Consider the following 19,107-nt stretch of genomic DNA (forward strand, 5'->3'; position numbering starts at 1 on the left):
GTTACAATTACATGGGCAAGATAATGAGTACATTTCTTATCAAGCATTGTAGCCTCCTCCTTTGTTTCCCCTTCCCATCCCATCCTCCTCCAGCCCTCCCAGCAATCTCTTCTAGAAGGAAATTTTGTTTGGAATGCACTCTTGGTCATGGTTAGCTAGTTCCCCTTTATCACTTTATGTAAACTCTGCTGTAACAATCCTACTGACTACTTTGTTTAATCCAAGTCCCTTCTCATAGCCTCTCTATGGTTTTTGACTGTACTGTACTTTAATCCTTCTACTTTTTAACTTTTTTGACTGCTCTATAAGGGTAGGGTTACTATGAATATTTAGAAGCAATCTATGGGCACAATAGAGCCTGACAGCCTGGCTGTATTCTAGCTGTGCTATTTGTTAGTTTTTATGTAATATTATTTGGCAATTTACTTAGCATCAATATTCTCAATTATAAAATAAAAATGAACAGTTGAATGGGAGGATTCTGTGAGATGACACATAAAAAGGATTTAGCAAAATGCCTTAAATACAATAAAGGCTAAGCAGATGTTAGATGTATGGTAACAGGTTTACAGACTTCTTAAGAAGGTCTATGACTAATGTTCTAAATGGTTGTCTGGTTGAGTTTTATCCTCAAAATTAGAAAGAAACAAAAACAATGGAAGATCAGATATAATAGAATGATTCGTTGATACCAAATGAAACAGTATTTACTTGAACAGTTCTGCCAGGACCTAAAGTCGTGCACTCCACCATGATTTCTCAATTGTACTAGGAATAAGAAAGGTATTTGGCAATAAGAGATGTTATGGCAGATGTTTATGGTCTCAAAGGGGGTGGAATCTGTATGAGCATTTAATTCCACAGCACGATCCCAAATTAGTTTCACTATTCTGGAGAGTATAACAGGGTGAAAATTGGCCCACAAGCCTCAATGGGGGAATGAAATTATGAGCAAGCTATTAGATAAACTCTAATGATGTTTTGGTATACAGTTAAAAGAGAGGATGCTAGGAATAATTTATAGCAGAGAGTAAAATACAATCTTAAGTACCACAGCATTGTATTTTCTACTAGAACATAAAGGAATTTTGATATACAGTATCACTTTGAAATAAATACTTGTTGCTCATAGGTTGAAATAGCATATTTCTTCTTCCAAAATTAGCATACTATAAATGAAGGTAGCTTTGCTTAAGGAGAGAAATAACTTGAGAGAAAATTCCTTGCCTTAGTCATTTCTGAGATGACATCAGTAAACCAGTCACTTCTCTTCTCTTAACCCCACATTGTCTCTCTGGGCTGCCCACAACATCACTTTAGCACTTTATCCTAAAGTTATTTGCTTTTGGTTCTCTGATATACTTGTATGCTCTTTCTTCCTTTTTCTTTACTTTTTTTGTTATTCCTTCTTTCCTTCCTTCCTTCCCTCTTCTTCCTTCCTTCCTTCCCTCCTTTTCTTCCTTCCTTCCTTCCTTCCTCACCTCTTTCTTTCTGTTTTTCCTTAACAAACTGATTGGTTCTTGAGTACTTGAGCTACTTATGTAGCCAACTACTAAGAGAAAATATATCCAAGGCATATCAAAAATGAGAACAACAGAAAGCTAAAAAGACTTAGCTGGGTTTATACTTTCCCTGTGCAATTCTAATTAAGTTAATATTCTTAGAAAGGGATGATTTTGAATTGGAAAATGGTTAGGGCACTGGTCCGTAGGCCAATAGCAGATACACAATGAAAATGGAAAGAGGGACAGGGAAAGAGAGAGACAGAGACCGAGAGAGACAGAAACAGAGATACAGGGACAGAGAGAGGGAAATTATGAGAGTATTTTGCATTTTCAGACTTTGCTTAGAAGAAAAAAAGATGAGTTAGGGGAGACGTGTGACGATCACACAATAAAAGCAGAAAACAGTGAGTCCAAAATCCAGAGTATGCTACCTCCAAATCTAATGACTGCCCGTTACTTTTCTCTGAACTCAGAGCCTCAGAGTCTTGCTTAGTGTTTTCTCCTCAAGGCTGATGGGTTCTCTAGTACTTGAGCCACATCCCCACTTCTGGCTAAATTTTTTCATGTTAATTCATCATAAGACTCTCACAGATTTGTCCACCTGAGATGGCTTTCACACTTTGACCTACAGAGTTCAGCCTTCGGAGTAGCTAGACTTACCACTGTGAGCCATGGGCACCCAACATCACTGCCTCCTACCCCCAACCTGATTTACTTGATTGTTCTGATGTGTCTGTTTCTTTTTAATGATATTTCCCTATAAAAGTAACATTTAGAAAGAGGGACATAAAGAAATCAACTTCTCTTTAAGCAAAAGCACTAAGAATAAAAAAAACTTCAATTTTTAGATCATTTTATATTCAACAAAACATGTAATTTGGATGTTTTAAATATTTTTTTATTTCCATTTAATTTATATTTAGTTTATTTTTCAAAATAGAGTCTTACTATGGCCTTGAACTCACAATCCTGCCTCAGATTCTTTTGTGCTGGGATTAAGATATGTGTCATCATGAAAGGCCAAGCTATATTCATTTTTAGCAGCTTTATGACATATAAGTCACATATCAAAGATGAATTTAAAGTAGAATTAAATGACATAATGATATATTTAATACTCACTGTTACATAGCCTTCATTTCTATCTAATTTTGGAACATTTCTTTATCACTTAAAGAAATCTTGTATCTGTTAGCAATCACTCCCCCTTCCCTACTCCTCAGTTCCTAGCAACCACTGGCATAATTTTTGTCTGAATGGATTTGTCTATTCTGGTATTCCTAATCATTGAAATAAAAAAATTTGTCTTTTGTCTGGATTCTTTCACAATTTGGATAGTGTGGCTTATTTCTATATCAATATATCATGGCATGTTCCATTATGTAATTTATGTTTATTGTTGAATAATATTCCACTTTATTCAAATGACACATTTTGTTTATCAATTTACCACTTGAAGGTCATTTGAGTAGCTCCTGCTTTGTGCTTCTGAAAAATTCTGCTATAATCATTCCTGTACATGTCTCTGCATGGATATATGCTTTCATTGTTGGGTCATGACACCATATGATTGACATTTTATATAAACATACCTTGTATTTCCAGAGACTTAATATTTTGAGAAACTGTGTCTTTATGAAATGATGCCAGCCATTCTTGAGACATGAAAAGCTACCTCATAAATCAATATATTTTGTTTTCTGAGAAACAATGAACCTCCAGTTAACCCCGAAGTAAGTCTGCTATTCTTTGGCTTAGTAATCAATACTGTGATGACTCTAGCTTTTGCCTTATATGTTGGTCCCTGTACTGAAATCTCAGTCTTCTCTATTACTAAGTGGTAGAACAGTCAACTTTCAAAATTCTACACTTAGAATACATCAAAACTTTTTTTGAGTTGGGTGCTAGTGGCTCAAGCCTTTTTGAGCCATTCAAGGAGGCTGAGATCTGCGAATCGTGATTCAAAGCCAGTCCAGGCAGTAAAGTTCATAAGACTCTTGTCTCCACTTAACAACTAAAACACTGGAAGTAGAGCTATGATTCAAAATGGTAGAATTCTAGCCTTGAGCAAAAGAGCTCAGAGATACTGCCCAGGCCTTGAGTTCAAGCCATGATTGATTTTTTTAAAAAAGAGAGAAAGATAGAAAGGAAGAAAGAAGGAAAGAAAGAGAAAGAAGGAGAGAAAGAAGAAAGAAATCTTTTTTGAAATAGGTAAACTAACTTTTCTCTCATTTTATTAACATATATTAGTTGCATAAGGGAGATTCCAAATGTACAATGTTTCCAAACTGTGAGGTTTCCAAATACAAGATACGATGTATTTTGATCAAATTCACACCCTCTCTTACTTCCTTTACCCTGACATTTAAGAATTTTAACAGATTTCATTATTCTATGTTCATACATTCATATGAAGTACTTCACTCCACATTTATGCTTTGTTACCCATTTCTCTGGCTCTCTCCTCACCTACTGAATTCCACCTTTAAGTAGTCCACCCATTTTCACCTGTCAATTTGTTAATGCTATGTATTTCTTAAGAGAGAAAATATCTATATTTGGTTTTTGTAGACTGTCTTATTTCACTTTACATGATGATTTCCAGTTATTATTTATGCAAAGTATTGTTTTATTTATTTAAACTTTATCAGCCTTCCTAAATTCCTTGAAGACAGCATCGTATCTTGCCTACTGCTATATACCTTGTGTTTTTTTATAGGAATTGAAATCAAATTACATTTACCTAAATACCTAAGAATTCCGTTTTACGTGCTAAGGTTTCAAGGCTCTAGGGGTTGGAGCCAGAACCTCACTCATACCACTAGGACACATCCCTAACCCCTTTAGGAATTAATTTTAGCTTACTATATACAAAGCAAAACTAATACTCTATGCAAGCAAAATGATGCATAAAAATCATATGCATGTGAATGTTCATGCATGTATTCTTCTGAACGTAGTTTCACTGCCTTTACACAAGCCTACAAATGATAAGCATTTTGGAAAATACATGCTGAACATTTTATGTTTCAGCAAATTTTTTTCAATAGAGGACAAATCTAAAATACTCCATTTATCATTCTAACAGAAATCTACAAAGGCGAGTTAAAAAAGAACACACACTTTTACAAACAGTTTCCATTCGTCTTGAAAAGACTTCTAAAATCACATATTCCTGCCCTGGGATTTAGTGGTCCTACACTAAGCTTTGAATAAAAAACACATTCAGCTTATCTGTCAGAAATACTTGAAACAAAAGCAGTCACCTTCCAGAAAGGCTAGAAGGTATATCTTACATAATGACAAATGGCAGGTATAGTTTATGAAAATTCAACACTGTCAACATGTGATTGTTACTTTTCACCAATTCCCAAAGCATATGATTTTATTTTTTTAACATGAGATAGGGAAAATCGTTTTCTAAAATACTAATTATACAACAACTTCTTCTCCCAGCTGGGAAGTGAGGTTCAGTAAGTCAACAGGATTCTTTCAAAACATATAGAATTCTCCCTAGCTGGTAAAGATCATATTGCCCTGTAAGATTTCCTTTGTCATCAAAAAGCAAACTATATTTCAAAAAGATTAAGTTCATTGTTCAGAAACACAGTACTAAAATTATAATCAAGATGAATTGTAATATTTATAGTTGAAAATGTTTTTTTAAAAATGAAAATATACTCTTAAGGGAGAAACACCAAGCATAACGCTATGTGCCTTCGATAATATAAAGTAATATTTATTGAAATGAATTCTAGGAAATGGAAACAAGTGGTTTTGGCTTTGTTATTTTTGGTAGGGTTTTTTTTGTCTTGTTGTTTATCTGTGTTTCAGAGTATGTGGGGGGTGTAAAAAATGGAGGGACAAAGGGTGAACAAATGCAACAGTGGTACTTACTAGAACCATGTTGAAAATGAACTATACAACTTCTGGGTAAATATAAAAGGGAAAATTTGGAGGTAGCAAGGGAAGGGGTGACACTGTTCAAAAGAAATATACACATGGGAATGTGGCTTAGTGGTAGAGTGCTTGCTTAGCATGTATGAAGCCCTGGGTTTGATTCCTCAGTACCACATAAACAGAAAAAGCTTGAAGTGGCCCAGAAGTGCCAGAAAAATAAAAAAAAAGAAATATACACATTACTTGATAACCCCTCTGTACATCACCTTTATAATAACAATATTTTTTTAAAGAATGAAAATATATCTAGAATTTGCTCATGTTTCAAAATAATATAGCTGTCTATGTTTTTTTATTAAGAAAAGCTGGAGGCAGTGCTTGGTATAAAATGTTCTATAATCCTGGCTAACATTAGCAATTTAAATTTGCCAAAGGTGGTTATACTGCAATATCAAATGCACAAATCATAAATACGTGAGTATGTACATACTTATTTTTAAATGTATCAAAAGGCTATAGCTTAATAGTAATGAATATATGCTATATTTGCTATTATTAAAATATCCAATCTGTGGTAATAATTTATTTGTTTTACAAATGTGTTGGGGGGCTAAAAAATTTCAATTCATCTGTGACAGACCATGAAATTCAATATTGCTAACCATGACCAATCCATGAAATTTGTCTACTTTGTTCCTGATTTTCACAGGGCCTTCCTCTTAGATGAAATGACCCATTGAATGGAGAGCATAGCAATTTTTTCATCTATGGTAAATCAGTTTCATTTACTAGGATTTATTATGGGCTTCAGATTTAAGCTTTTTATGATCATGAACCATTATGTACATAATCTCAACCTTATGGTGATTCATCTCTGCTCCTTCCCTTTTATGAAAGAATTCTCCATCTCTAAAGTCAGTTCTCAAGGGTTGCCATCTGTTAATGATAGGATTGTTAAAAGTCAAGAAATAAGTGAATGTTTTAAGTTGTTAATTACTTTTAGAATACCTAACATGAAAGTTCAAAAATTTATTGAAAAATAAAAATAAATTACCAAAACACTATAGCATAACTTCAGAACAATAAATAGAAGAAATGTACTCATTACCTTATTTATGTAACTGAAATCCCTCTGTACATCACCTTGACAATAAAAAAGAAATAGATATAATAGACAAATTATTTGAATTTTATCTTGTGTGCTGTTCAATACCTATGTAGTCATTCAATATTAAAAAAACAATTTTAGAGGAAGAAAGAAATGAAATTATATTTAATGTTTGAATTATACTAATCCAGCTTCCATAATATTACAAGTTTTAATCAAATTAACTAGAAATAAATAGTTGAAAAACTGTAGATTTCTCCAAAGCTTATTTACCTAAAATATTCTAATAACTTTTCCAATATAATTACAAATTTCTGTTCCTCATTATTTGAGACACTAAAGGCTACTGTCAAAAGTGCAAGTCTAAAGAATATTTACTGAAAGGTGTAGCCATTCAGTCTCTTTCAGAGCTAGGTATATTCTAGAACATTTTTTTCTGTTTTTTTATTAATTTACTTTATTCTCATTATAGACGTGATGTAGAGAGGGACTACAATTACATGAATCAGGTAATGAGTATGTATTCTTTTGTATAGTGTTTTCTGTTCCCACCCTCTCTCCCAGTCCCTCCCTCCTGTCTCTACCCACAGGTTGTATAGTTCACTTTCATCTGTGTCCAGTGAGCTCTACTGCTGTACTTTGTCACCCTTTTTCCCTCAAGTTCTGTACCCTTCCCCCAATTCACCATACATATGGTAAAGAAGACAGAACCATCAAAAACTAAAAATTAGAAAGAAAGAAAGAGAGAAAGAGAGAGAGAGAGAAAGCAAGCAAGCAAGCAAGAAAGAACAAACAAAAGAGGTCTCTTGTTTCCATATTTTGGAGGTCATTTCAGTATGTATATTATTTTATATAAATATGAAGAACTCAGGCATTGTGTCTTTTTGATGTGAGTTTCTTGAATCTAGTATAATTTATCATATCCCATTGAATTTTAGCTCTAATTTTCACATATCAGAGAGGCCATGCGTTTGTCTTTCTGAGGTTGACTTACCTCACTTAACATGATTTGTTCTAGTTCCACCCATTTCCCTGCAAATGACATTATTTTATTCTTTCTAATGGCTATCTAGGTACCACATTTCGTGGATCCATTCATCTATTGTGGGGTATCTGGGCTGTTTCCATATCTTGGCTATTGTAAATAATACAGCAACATGGATGTACAGGTGTCCTTATCATACCCTGGCTCATGATATTCAGGGTAGATGCTCAGGAGTGGTATGGCTGAGTCATAGGGAAGGTTTATGTTTAGTTTTTTTGAGGAACTTCAAGACTGCATTCTTGAGTGGTTGTACTAATTTACATTCACACCAACAGTGCAATAGGTAAAACAATTTAAAATAAAAAAATTCTTTTGGCAAGACTAGGGTTTAACTCAGGACCTTATGCTTGCTAGACAGGCACTCTACCACTTGAGCCATAACTGCTATTTTTGAGATATGGCCTTACATCCTTCCTGCACCTATGTCTGTACCTTGATCCACAAGCTTTAGGCTTCCTGTCATAGTTGGGATGACATGGGGGCACCACATGCTCAACTTCTTTCCATTAGAATGAGTCTTGTGAACTTTTCTGCCTGGGGTAGCTTAAAACCATGATTCTCCCAATATCAGACTCCTCCTATACAGCTGAGAGGACAGGCATATACCACCATGCCCAGCTATTGGTCACATGTTATGCCTGGGCTAGCCAAAAGCCACAGTGTTCCCAATCTCAGCCTCCTAAATTGCTAAGAATACTGATCTAAATCACCAGCACGTCAGTTAAAATATTTTTTTAATTAGCGCAAATTACATTATATAAAATTGAAGACAGTAAAATACACTTTTGTAAATTGCAAAAAGCAACTAGATGTGATTTTCTTTTTTATGGCATAAAAAGCAATGACTAATATTACTAATCCATTAAAATAACTTGATCATTTAACCTAAAAAGACGTAAAATGTTTCCAACTGCATTTGATGCTTATCAACTGAATGGATCATTTAACCTAAAAAGTAAGACTTAAAATGTTCCCAACTGCATTTGATGCTTATCAGCTGAATGGATTGACCTAGAGTAAAGTAATATTTGAGGAAGTTCAACTTCTTTGAGAATTAAGAAACTCCAATTGATTGGTAGTAGTTTTATAATGCCACAATATTTAAAAGTCACTTTTAAAATTCCACTTGGTACTCACCACAATTCAACAGTAGTATGAAAATAACTGCTAATTTTTTACATATTACCAAAGTTAAAAATAAAGTGTATTGGATACTTACTTATATAATTCTGTCAATGGTGAAGTCAAAATGGCTAATGTTGTAAATAGATTATTACAGTGGGAATGAATTTTTAAAATTTTATCATTTTTATGTGCATGAGGATTCAGAAGTTCCTGTACAGATGAACAAATTGACCATAACATATTCTCTGTACATGTGAAAATTGTTATGACATCAAGTCTATTGGAAAGAAAAAGAAAAATTCATATGAAACAAGTAATATGCCTAGCATGAACACTTTCATCCATACTTCTTGTACTAAGGATATGTAAGAACAGAAATTTTTGATTAGGTATCATATCTATAGAGCCCAGAAACAAAAAGTATGAGATATCTTTTGAGATTCCAGGTAAAAGCTAATCTACAATTCCTTTATCTTGTATAAAATCTGCTACATTATTTATTTTAGTCAGAACCATTTCTTTGTTTCCATCTTTTTTGAGTTTTTATTTTATAATTTAATATTTATATTTTAAAATAATGTCTCTTAATTTTTTGCATTTATGGGGTATACTGCTACATCTGAACTTATGAATGCAATATATAATAATCAAGTCAGGAAAACTGGCATATTGGTGGTAATCTTAAGACACATGTCACTTCTTTGCATTGAGAATGTTCAAAATCTACTCATTACCCTGAATGTTTAATTAATTTTATTAATCATCATTACCTTAATATGCTACAGAGAAATAAAATTTATACTTCTGATCCAACTGTACCCCAAAATCCATAAATTATCTGTTCATCAATTTCTTTCCTTTTCTTGCATATTAATAGAAACTTGAAGATATTTTAAAGCTTTTTGTTATATGACTAAGTTGAACAGACTATTAATTCTCTCTCTTAAATTAAGACTTAAAGAAATTGAAAGTAGAGAGGTTAAACTTTATTTATATAATTTTTATTGTAAAGGTGATGTATACAGGGATTATAGTTACATAAGTCAAGCAATGAGTACATTTCTTTTTGAACAGCGTCACCTCCTCCCTCATTTTCTCCCAGTTTTTTTCCCTCCAGCCCCCCCCCTAAAGTTTAAAGTAATGAAAAATGCTTGGACATCTGGGTGCTCGTGGTTCACACCTGTAATCCTAGCTAGTCAGAAGTTTGATATCTGAGAATCACAGTTTGAAGCCAGCCCAGGCAGAAAAAATCCCTGTGAGACTCTTATCTTCAATTAACTACTCAAAAACTGAAGGGGAGCTTGAGCAAAAAAAAGCTCAGGGACAGAACCCAGGCCCTTAGTGCAAGTCTTCACAACTTAATTAAAAAAGTGTGCCAGGCACCTGTGGTTCATGCTTGTAATCCTAGCTACTCAGGAGGTTGAGATCTGAGGATCACAGTTCAAAGCCAGCCAGGGCAGGAAAGTCCGTGAGTCTCTTATCTCCAATAAACCACTAGAAAACTAGAAGTGGCATTGTGGTTCAAGTGGTAGAGTGCTTGCCTTGAGCTGACAAACTGAGGAACAGCACCCAGGCCCAGAGTTTAAACCCCACGACCCACCAAAGAAAACCCCAAAAAACAGTTTGGACATCTTTTAAAATGCCACTTAGGACTCTAATTTATTATATAAAATAAATTTTATGTATAATAATATAAACATATGTGTAAACCATATATATGGTTGTTGCTACAGATGATCAGAATACTAAAATATCAATAATCATCTTAGGAAGGTTTATAATTTTCACTCACTTCTTTTCTGTTTAAGAAAGAATTATTAATCTAAAATCCATATAATCTGATTTTGACTATAACAATAGTAGTTTAACCATTCAAACCTGTATCTATCTATACAATACACATATATAAAACTATATATATATATATATATATATATATATATATATATATATACTTATAACAGCTAGAAACAATAGTTCTAAGTTTCCATGACATTTTGTGTGCAACTATCCAGAAAATAAACCTAAGTCTCCATAGTGCAGTTTATTAATTAAATATATTACCTAATTCATGAGCTATAGTAAATCTGATTTCACAAATATGTCATAATGACTTGCTACTTCATTGTCAAAAGTGATCCATGCTATATAGGAAAAAGAGTGATGATTCTCCATCTATTCTTCAGAGTTCAGGTTTTTTTGGAACAGCTTGGTCAGTAATTCAAAACAGGCTATGCTAAAATACCATATTTATGAAACACTGTGGCAGGACCTAAATGCCCTTCAAATTGCAGCATACTTTACAGGACATGAGCAGGAAATAATTTCTCCAGCCAAAAGGAGGAGAATAATGTCTCTGATGTCTGTAAGGTCTTCCTGACATGTATTAAGAAACCTGTTATATACCTAAAAGGCAGGTTTAATCTTATTAGACAGAGTATTTATAAAACAAAAGCCTTTTCATATTGATTATTTTGTCTTGTAAGCTAATTTGTGTATTATTCAGTGCCTAAAAAACTCATATAATTGTACTATAATTTTGCCTTTGATTTAAAACCTAGTGACAGTTGCTCCTCATTTCTATAATGTCACATTTTCTTAAACTGGATTTTGATAATATATAGTAAAAAGAAAAAGAAAAGCTAGAACAGGAAATTAAAATATATTTTGAACAAAAATGAGTAAACAAACCGGTTTCCTAATAAAGATAAGCTACACATTTTTAGGCTTTAAAACAAAACAAAACAAAACAAAAAACCTTGGTTGCCTAGAAGTTCAAAGTCAAATTAACTGCTCTATCACAGCATGGTTGCTTTTTTCTCTATTCAGGATCTTAAGTTTCTCTCTTTATCTTATTAACCTTTGTGTATATGTCCTAGATTACAAGACATATTGAATAATTTTCTAGAAACAAGTGGGTTCTATATACAATTATAAGGAGAAAAAAGAGCAAAGTTATTTTAATTTGAGTTGCACATTTCCATTTAAATACCCATGGAGAGTTGAATACAATTTCCTTTCAGATGTTAGAAACATGTTAAATATACAAGGAGTTTTATCATGAGATTCAGAATTACACTCTGCTTTATATCATGTGATGCAAACGCTTTCTTGAATATCAATCGTATTCAGAACTTTAATTACCGTATCTGTGGAGTCCTCTTATAACTGGGATTGGCCCGAGCATATCTGGAGGCCAACAGACCCAAAGATTCCTCCAGCACTTCTGTGAGAATCTCCTGGGCTAACTTAGGGGGAAGTATGGTCCAGAGATCATGCTGAAGAGCCCAGTAGAAATAATGCCACATCTGGAGTGAGAAGGAGCATCTTTCCCCCTGGCAAAACCAATACACATTAAACAATAGAATCCCATCTTCCAAACCTAATTAGTTCAGGCTGAAAGGAAATAGATGGAAAGTCTGACATACTAGATGACCAAGAAAGATTTTTGACAAGATGTTGAACATTCTTATTGACATAGGAACATATGTTTTATTTCTGTTATGAGATCAGAATTTTTAGCTCAAAACCAGACCACAAGCATTCAACCTAGCATCTTTGATTTACCTATTCCTGGTCTATGTCTAAAATTTACTTTTAAACAATCCTCTTTCTTAGTTGCTAAACAAGTCATGCTAGCAACTTTAAAATATGACTGATTCTTTTAAAATTGAAAGTTATTTAAAATGCCTACATTTAAATAGGTATATTTTTCTAGACTATTAGCATCATTGAATTAGCTTTATAAATAAATCTTTCAGATTCATATTTTAATGAAGTGAAGGAGTGAAATAAACTTACTGTCATCTTATCAAGCATTCATGGAGTAATGTTGTGGAGGCCAAGGGGTATGGAACTGTTGAAGATTATTACATTGCACTAGTCATTGATAGTATTTTAGTAACAGTACGGTACTAGCATCAGATACCACAGCAGTCTACTTTTATGATTTTGTAAAGCCTGGGGCCAGATTCTCATTCTTTGCCACTCTTATATAGATCTCTATGTGCACTAAACTTTCTTTGACCGCAGAGGGTAACATAACAGTAATTCAGGCCAAGTAGTACAAGCAGAAAAGATAGGGTAGCCTCAGGTGATTTGTAAGCATTAATGCGCTAAAGAAAGTTTTCTAGTTATTTGACCTCATTTTCCTCAAGCCAGAGTTAAAAATTATTAAAAATATGAAGAGTAGAATGTACTCTTCAAACAGAATCATTTGTGATATCAGAACATTAAAATTTAAACTAGTACGATTTCCTATTTTCATCTCTAAGTAATCCTCTTTGTTAAAATTTTTTATCCACTATTAGATCTCCAAATAAATGTTATCTTAAAAATAGCTACTGTTCTGTTAAACCAAAAGTTGACAGCTTCTCATGTATTTCTTCACATATTATTTACCTGACAGTTTCTTTGATTTCTAAATAGGTATGCTCTATTGTCTTTCAAGTGACATTCATAAATTAGCAAAATTATTATTCCTTGGATAAAAAGCAAGGACATCAAAATGTAAACCAGATTAGTACTAGTAACTTTTTCCTGTTATCCTAGTTACTCAGGAGGCTGAGAGCCAGCCCTTGCAAGAAAGTCTGTGAGACTCTCTATTCCAATTAAGGACCCAAAAAGCAGCAAGTGGAGCTGTGGTTCAAGTGGTAAAGTGAAGGACAAGCGCCCAGCCATTGAGTTCAAACTCCAGGACAGACAGACAGATAGACAGACAGACAGACAGACAGACAGACAGACAGACAGACAGACAGACAGACAGACAGACAGACAGACACACACACACACACACACACACACACAGGGGACTTTGCCTAGTGATATCTGACTTCCTACCTAAACTGTTAACAAATGTGTATGTATATATTTATTTAATGATGATGCAACATAATTACAGTTTCTTACATTTTTTGTGACTATTCCTTTTCAAACCAAGAAAGGAAATTTAAAGCATGATTCTTTCAAATTTTATGTGTTGTATGTAAGTCAAATCTGAGCCTAACCAATGCAGTGCCAACCAATACATTAAGTGTAAATTACTTAACCTTTTCTATAGCAATGGCTGAGTGCTTATAATAATGTGATCAATAGGATTTCTATGATTTTCAAATACAAAAATCAAGTTTCCTTAATATACCTTCTAGTAATAAATAAGAAAACAAAAATAACTTTATCCACATACTCATGTAAGGACTTTTTTAACCTCATGCTTCCTTAAAAATATTCTGAACAGGGTTTTGTTCTAACTATTCTCTTTAAAATGAATACACTATCAGTATGTGTGTGGGTTTTCATGAAACCAAATTTGATTCATTTATTTTTTTTCCTGAACTGTTTCCCTACTTGTTGTCATTTCAAAAGTATTATGCTAGTAAACATCTGTTATTCTTGCAGACCAACTATAATATAAACAGATGTGAGCTTTTATTTAGATTATATATCTAGAAACAAGCAGCTGGTCTTTATTATAGAAGCCAATCAATATTATTTTTGAACAGACAATTCTTTATTCTTCAACTATTGAAAAACACAAGTTCCTGAAATTGAGCAGATGTCAACCATACTAAACATTTAATTTTAAACATGTTATCTGAACAGCCACTGTGCCATCTGACCAGTACCACATCAGATGCTCAACTCTTTGACTGGTGCAAAGTGACAGTTTACGAAATGGGAATAATGCATGTAGGACTAACTTGCTTTTATGAAACATAAGTAAACTTCTTTTATTCTATCTGTACTATGCTCTCTACATGATGATAGGTTCCTCTGAGATCACTATCCTACCATTTGTCTCAGTCAGGACTGTCATCTCCTTTCCCCTCAAAACAGGCTTGCCAAAAACATACTGACCTTGTTTCACAAGTCATTTGAAATAATTGGAAGAGGAGGAGAAAGGGGTACAATGAACAAGATCCATGTCAGGTACACTACTTGTCAAAATAGTTTAAAATCTTTGCTATTTTTAGAAGGATTTTAGCTTTTGTAAATAGAAAATCAATATCATTTTATTTTCCTGAGCATAAATAACACCCACTAACTCTGCAATTAAATCGTAACTACTGACCATGTAAGTATATGGAAGCTACAGTACCATGTAATCACAGGGTAACTATCTCGTTATTCCTGTCTTTGAAGCCATAGCTTTGTCCTAAGCTGTGTGTTACATGGTAATTTGTTTTTTTTTTAATACTTGGTAACTTCAATAACAGCTTCTCAGTGCATCTACTTATTATTTATACTGTACAATTACACTACTTCCCAATTTGTATAAGAGAAAACAAAATGTCCCTGTGTTGAACATATACTGAGATGATACCTGTCCTTCACTAAAAATATCACATGAAATTGTTCATTATTACCCTGACATTTTGGAATAGTTTGAAACATTAGATGGATTTATTTTCCACCTCTCTGTTTACCTCAAGGCAAATAAGAAGGATACTGCCAGGAGAGGGGAGACCAATACTTTCATTCTTATCTCAAGCTACCAGCTGTACTATACCACTTTCTCATTCTGTTCACTTCAACCACTCCTGTTTGAAGTAAGTATGTCGGATTTGGAAAGCCCTATATAGATGCTCTTGCAAAAAGAAAAACTCTCTGGAAGGGACTCTAAAGGAGAGATGAAATGGCCCTAGGAAAAGTGGAAAGTCTTTTGAAAGATCTTCTTATTAGCTGTTTTTTTGTGTCCTGGCAACATTGACTAAGTTGACATAAACTAAACCACAGGAAGTTTGAGCACAAAGAAATGACAAGAGTGACCATAAAACTACTTCTTGTTTTTCTAAATACTCCATAGTGGTTAGGATAGTCAAAAAAAAAAAAAGTCATTCACTTAATGAAGAAAGGGTGCAACGAAAATGCTAATTAAGCTGAGTGTGGTTTTTCAATTCTTTGCAAATCTTCAAGTATCTTTATGAAGATATATTCATTGTTCATGGAATCCACTTCAAGGAATTTCAAATATTTTAGTCTACATATAATCTATGGGATTTGGGATAAATATGTAAAACCCGATCATGAATAGTTTAACTGATACTCAATTTGATTGCCCTGGCTTTAATGTAGAAAAAAATGCAATTTTAAAATGCAGGGCCAATGAAAATAGGTAAGCTATAAATGATTAATTGGGTCTTACAGTATGTATACTCATAGGGACATGAAGAAGGGGACAAAGAATATAAAGAACAAAGCTGTTTAGTAAAGTATTAAACCAGATGAAAATAAATAATAAGGAAAAGTACAAATATTCTTAACTGGTACCTCTGGAAGAAGAGTTCACAACACTTTGATATTGTGATCTTATTGAGTTCTCATTGTATCTCATTATATTCCAACTTGCATAGCACTGCACCATTGCAGCTCAAATTAAGTTATTTTTACTTTACAGCAGAAGGAGAGTTCTGATGTCTAATTTATTTCATTTAAAAAAAAACAACAGTGTTTTTCCAAAGTACAAATTCAATATTTAAAAAATATTATCCTAACAGCCTTCATGTGTTAGTAATGCCAGGCTCATGTTTCTAATTAGCCAGAAAGCAGGTAGGCAGTAAAACATATTTGTGTAAAAAGGAGGGATAGTAAACTTAACTTCACACCTCATAAAAAGCTTTGTAGTCATCCCAGTGGTGGCTCTCAGCATCCTGTAAAATGCTTGTAGCACAAACTCTGACGCAGTAGTTCGTAACCTGAAACTGTAGCGCGTTGATGAATTCCTGATATCTCTGGACAGGCACCAGGAACATGGGTCTGTTCAGAGGGAATGATCAAAGAGACAGAGATTTAAGGCCTGTGCAGTAGGAGGTAACAATCTCCAGCACTACAAATGGTTTTGATTATTAGATATCAATCATTCATTTCCTCTTAATACTAAAGTCTGCATCCACATTCACTTTCCAAAAAGGTAAAAATAAATAAATAACTAAAGCTGGTTTTTGTTTAGCATGTCCTTTGAAAACATACATCTGCTGTTCTCCAAATATGCATTTCAAACTTGATACAAACTTGGTTGTTAATGCATCATTCAAAACTAAAGTATTCTTTGTAGGTCTATTATTAGAGATCAGAGTGTTATTTAGGCATTAGTTGCTGTTATTAGTAGGAAACAACATATACTTGTCACAAATGACTTTAATAAAGCAATCATACATCCCACAAACACAGCTTCTTTAAAAAAGAAATTGCAATTTTGTAGCTGTCAATTATTCTCTAAACTGTTTTAAAATATTCTACAGAAATAAAGACTTTAGCACATTTTGTTTATAAATTCAAGGATGAATCACAACATCTGACTACTTATGAAAATTAAAGAAATATCATTGCTGTACATCTAGCCAAATTAATTTCATTTTTTATTTCTTTAGCTATTTATATTGCACTGCTTTTTCTCATAACCAAAGGACTCTGAAGGCTGAATTAAGAGTATAGAATAGATTTTCGAAATCACTCTGGGATGCTATAGCCACACATTCCTTTCTGAGGGGCCATGTTAAATTCTGCACAGTATAAATCTAACCCAAAAGACCATGTGTTAAAAGCTGCTGCAATTTTGTCGCTATATAGAAAGAATTCCATATTTTTGGATTGCTAATAACAAGAAATAAGATTGGCAGATGCTTCCTCTTCAAATATTACGGGTATTTTATTACCACATAGATGTCCTGTGATATGTTTATACTAGTCACTAGAGTAGATTAAAATGCATTTATTCATTATAGCAAGTCCAAAAGGCTGTTTGGCTTAGAAACAAAAGACAAGACATGTTTATACATGGGACAAAAAAGTTTATCCTTCCTTTTCAGTGTGGTCAGGATAATATGCCTTATAAAAGAGAAGGGGAAATTTGGTTCTGTCATAACACCATCTTGAGCATACTTACTCCATTGAATATGTCTTTAGAGATTATATTTGCAACTATCTACATAATTTGCTCTAAGGATTGATCTATATATTCCTTTAAATATGACCTACTCTACTCAAGAAAAATGAAAAGAATTTGCCATATTAAATACTATTTTTTTCCTCTCAAATACAATCACCAAAACGTTATTATTGTGATTTTTTAAATATTACATGTTTCTTTAAAGCATGGGCCAAGGTAATTCACATGATACTCACTTATTAGTAGTTTCTTTCATAAAATGATCATACTGCATGAAGTGCTGGAGGACATAGACCGCTGTGGAGAGTAGGATGTGCACATTTTTCAGGGGTGCTTTGGAAGGAACCTCTTTGCTTCTCTCTTGCAGTCTTGCCAGGACAGCTGTTGCCACTTTACAACAGGCCTCCACCAAGTTTGCTCTAATTTCCTGAAAAGAATCATCTCTGCATGCCAGAGCCAGTGGAAGTATTGTGTCAAGTTTTTCCATGATGTTAGAACAAAACTAGGGAGAAATAAATGTGGCGCTGAATTATTTGTACCATGACACAGGGTAATTTATGTACAGTGGACCAAATTCCTAAAAAATGAATTTGGCATTAAACATAAATATAATGATGCAGCTTTATAATAATCAATTTCTCAGTTGTAGAAAGTTAAATGTCTCATGTCAAGTAAGGAAATACCAAAATGATGCCTCTCTATATATAACCCTTCAAATCTTATGCTCACAGGAAAAATACCATTAAAAACTCACAAACCACTTTCCCATGACAATTCCTTTATTTCTAGTTCATAAATATTAAAAATGTATCCTTGAAACTAATTTTGACATTATTTTTAAACTTACTATTTTCTTTTGCTCAATGTCCATAGATTTTTTTAAATTAAATGTCACATATAAATATCAGATTAAATTAAGGAGCAACAGAAACAATCTCATACAGCACCTTCTTATTGGTAAGGAGTTGGCAGTCTTTAGATATGGTCTGTCTCGCTTTTCACTATTTATTATGTATCTACTCCTTCTAATTGCAGAGGGAGATGTGGGATGTGGTGGATGGGAAGGCAAAAATCTACTTCCATATCAAATCAGCCAGCAGAGTTGCCTAAAAAAATATTCTAGAACCTCAGGTGACAAGTTGAATGAGGCTATCTCCCTAACTCTTTAAAGGGATGGTAGGGGAAAAACAGAGGAGGAGGCAACAATGCTGGATAAAAAAAAAAATGTACTCATTGATAAGAAATGTACTCATTATCTTGCCCATGTAATTGTAAGCCCTCTGTACAGTATTTTCACAATAAAAAATTAAATAAAAAATGTACTCATTACCTGGCGCATGTAACTTGTAACTCCTCTGTACAGTATTTTCACAATAAAAAAACTTCATTAAAAAAAAACTTCTCTAACATTGATTCCTCAAATATTGTGGACTTAATGCCAAGTAACTGTCTGTATTAGCTTTCTCTCTCCCTCTCCTCTCTTCTCCTCTCCTCTTCTATTCTCTCTCTGTCTCTGTCTTTCTCTGTCTCTCTCCGT

The 19,107-nt window shown here is 33.4% G+C and overlaps 1 protein-coding gene across 1 annotated transcript in view; it reads right to left on the minus strand.

Moving 5' to 3' along the window:
- The window catches only part of LOC105989795 (uncharacterized protein KIAA0825-like), a 185,734-nt gene that overhangs the window by 125,526 nt on the left and 41,101 nt on the right, over nt 1–19,107 (minus strand). Inside the window, exons 5-8 of the mRNA XM_013022014.1 lie at nt 17,807–18,072; nt 16,288–16,438; nt 11,828–12,018; nt 8,778–8,960 (exon numbers count right to left, since the gene is read on the minus strand). Of these exons, the coding sequence (XP_012877468.1) occupies nt 8,778–8,960; nt 11,828–12,018; nt 16,288–16,438; nt 17,807–18,072 (791 nt within the window). The remainder of the gene's footprint in view (nt 1–8,777; nt 8,961–11,827; nt 12,019–16,287; nt 16,439–17,806; nt 18,073–19,107) is intronic.

The sequence above is a fragment of the Dipodomys ordii genome, unplaced genomic scaffold (assembly GCF_000151885.1).
Source record: "Dipodomys ordii isolate 6190 unplaced genomic scaffold, Dord_2.0 Scaffold59, whole genome shotgun sequence".
NCBI lineage: Eukaryota > Metazoa > Chordata > Mammalia > Rodentia > Heteromyidae > Dipodomys > Dipodomys ordii.